The sequence below is a fragment of the Nicotiana attenuata genome, unplaced genomic scaffold, assembly GCF_001879085.1.
Source record: "Nicotiana attenuata strain UT unplaced genomic scaffold, NIATTr2, whole genome shotgun sequence".
In the NCBI taxonomy this organism is placed as follows: Eukaryota; Viridiplantae; Streptophyta; class Magnoliopsida; order Solanales; family Solanaceae; genus Nicotiana; species Nicotiana attenuata.
In genome coordinates, this window is record NW_017680856.1 from 10,280 (window position 1) to 12,444 (window position 2,165).

A 2,165-nucleotide genomic window follows, 5' to 3' on the forward strand; every position below is an offset into this window, starting at 1 on the left:
AAGGTTGAAAGCAATGTTAAGAAAATGTCCACACCACGATCTTCCTGAACATATGCAATTGTATATTTTTTATCACGGGCTAAAACCCTCTTCCAGAAATGTGATAGATGCAGCTGCAGGAGGTTCAGTAATGGGAAAAACCACAGAAGAAGCATTGCAATTGTTGAATGAAATTTCTGAGAATGTCATTCAATGGCCATCTGAGCGTATAATTATCAAGAAGGCTGCTACAGTAAATCAGGTTGATGCTTTAAATACACTAACGCAGCAAATTATTTCTTTGGCACAAAAGTTTGAAACTTTTCAGGTGAATACACAACAACCAAGCCAATCTGAGGCTTGTGACATGTGTGGAGGAAATCATCAGAACCATGAATGTAAAGCAACCAATCACAATGATGAACATGTTAATGTCATCGGTTACAAGTAGTATCCTTTTGGAAGTCCAACGGCACAGAAACATCTAGGATTTCAATGGAGCAATCCAAATGGTGCAGAGAACTCTCAAATCTTCCAGAAGCAACAAATACAGGGTCCACCCGGATACCAGAATCCAAACCATGGTCAATCAAACTTTAGACCTTATCAACAAGCAGGGCCCTATCAGCAAAGGCCTCAACAAGCTCATTCAAGTCTTGATGATCTTCTGTATAAGTATATTAAGGTCACTGATGAAAATATGGAGAGCCAAAATTCATCCCTCAAAAATCTGGAAATACAGTTGAGCCAATTGGCAGCTCTTGTTTCAGAAAAGATTCAAGGTCCCTTACCAAGCAATACAAAGAAAAACCCAAAAGAGCACCTTAAGGCCATCACCTTACGGTCAGGTAAGAAGCTTGATGAACCCTTTACAGACCAGTTAGAACAACAGGTAAACAACGGTAAGAATGTTGAAACACCCTCTGAACCATCAGAAGAAAAAGAAGTCAAGAAAAAAGAAGAAAAAAATATTGAAAAATTGACTCCTCTCCCTGTGACTATTCCCTTTCCACAAAAAATGAAAAGAGAAAAGCTTGACAATCAATTTGCAAAATTTTTGGAGATTTTAAAACAAATTCACATCAATATTCCTTTTACTGATGCTTTGTTACAAATGCCTTCATATGCCAAATCGGTTGTCAAGCTTTTGTCAAGTAAAAGAAAATTAGAAGAAGTTTCTGTGGTAATGCTTACGGAAAAATGCAGTGCTATACTTCAAAATAAGCTACCACAAAAACTTGGTGATCCAGGTAGTTTTACAATTCCATGCACTTTGGGAGGAGTATATTTTGAAAAAGCACTTTGTGATTCTGGAGCTTCAATAAGTTTGATGCCATTTTCTATCTTTAAAAAGTTAGATCTTGGTGAAATAAAAGACACAAGTGTTTCTCTGCAGTTTGCAGATCAAAGTACTAAGAAACCTAAGGGAATAATTGAAAATGTACTCGTAAGAGTAGATAAGTTTGTTTTCCCTGTAGATTTTATAGTGCTTGAAATGAAAGAATGTCCTAATGAACCAATAATTTTAGGTAGACCATTTCTTGCTACAGGAAGAGCAATTATAGATGTTCATCAAGGACAATTAATTTTAAGAGTTGATGAAGAAAGAGTCATATTTGATATGCAAAAGATACTAAGATATTCAGGAGATGAAACATCATCTTCATGTTTTTCAATTGACATGATTAGTTATCTTACAGATGAATTCAAAGATGATCAATTAATTCCAGATTCAATGGAAAGATGCTTGATCAAATCAGGCACCACACAGGACGATGATCCCACCATTAGAAGAGAAGCTGAAATATTGGACAAAGATTCAGAAGAAGAAGAGACGAAATCCGAAAAAGTTCAATCAAAAATTGAACTCAAAACTCCCCTTCTCATTTGAAATATGTTTATCTTGAGCAAGAATTATTTCCAGTAATTATTTCATCTTCTCTTACTGCAGAACAAGAAAATAGTTTGATTAAAGTATTGAAAGCACACAAAGGAGCCTTGGGGTGGACTGTAGAAGATATTAAAGGGATTAGTCCGGCTATTTGTACACACAGAATCCTCATGGAGGATAGCTACAAGACAACAGTCCAACCGCAAAGAAGATTGAATCCAGCAATGCAGGAAGTAGTGAAAAAAGAGATCGTAAAGCTGTTGGCAGTAGGTATTATATACCCCATTTCTGACAG

The 2,165-nt window shown here is 36.2% G+C and overlaps 1 protein-coding gene across 1 annotated transcript; it reads left to right on the forward strand.

Moving 5' to 3' along the window:
• Nucleotides 1-13: 13 nt before the first annotated feature.
• LOC109221880 lies at nt 14-1,870 on the forward strand. Its single transcript, XM_019386314.1, has 3 exons — nt 14-307; nt 431-1,133; nt 1,230-1,870. Exons 1-3 carry the CDS (start codon nt 14-16, stop codon nt 1,868-1,870), a joined length of 1,638 nt encoding a protein of 545 aa, XP_019241859.1.
• Nucleotides 1,871-2,165: the final 295 nt, after the last annotated feature.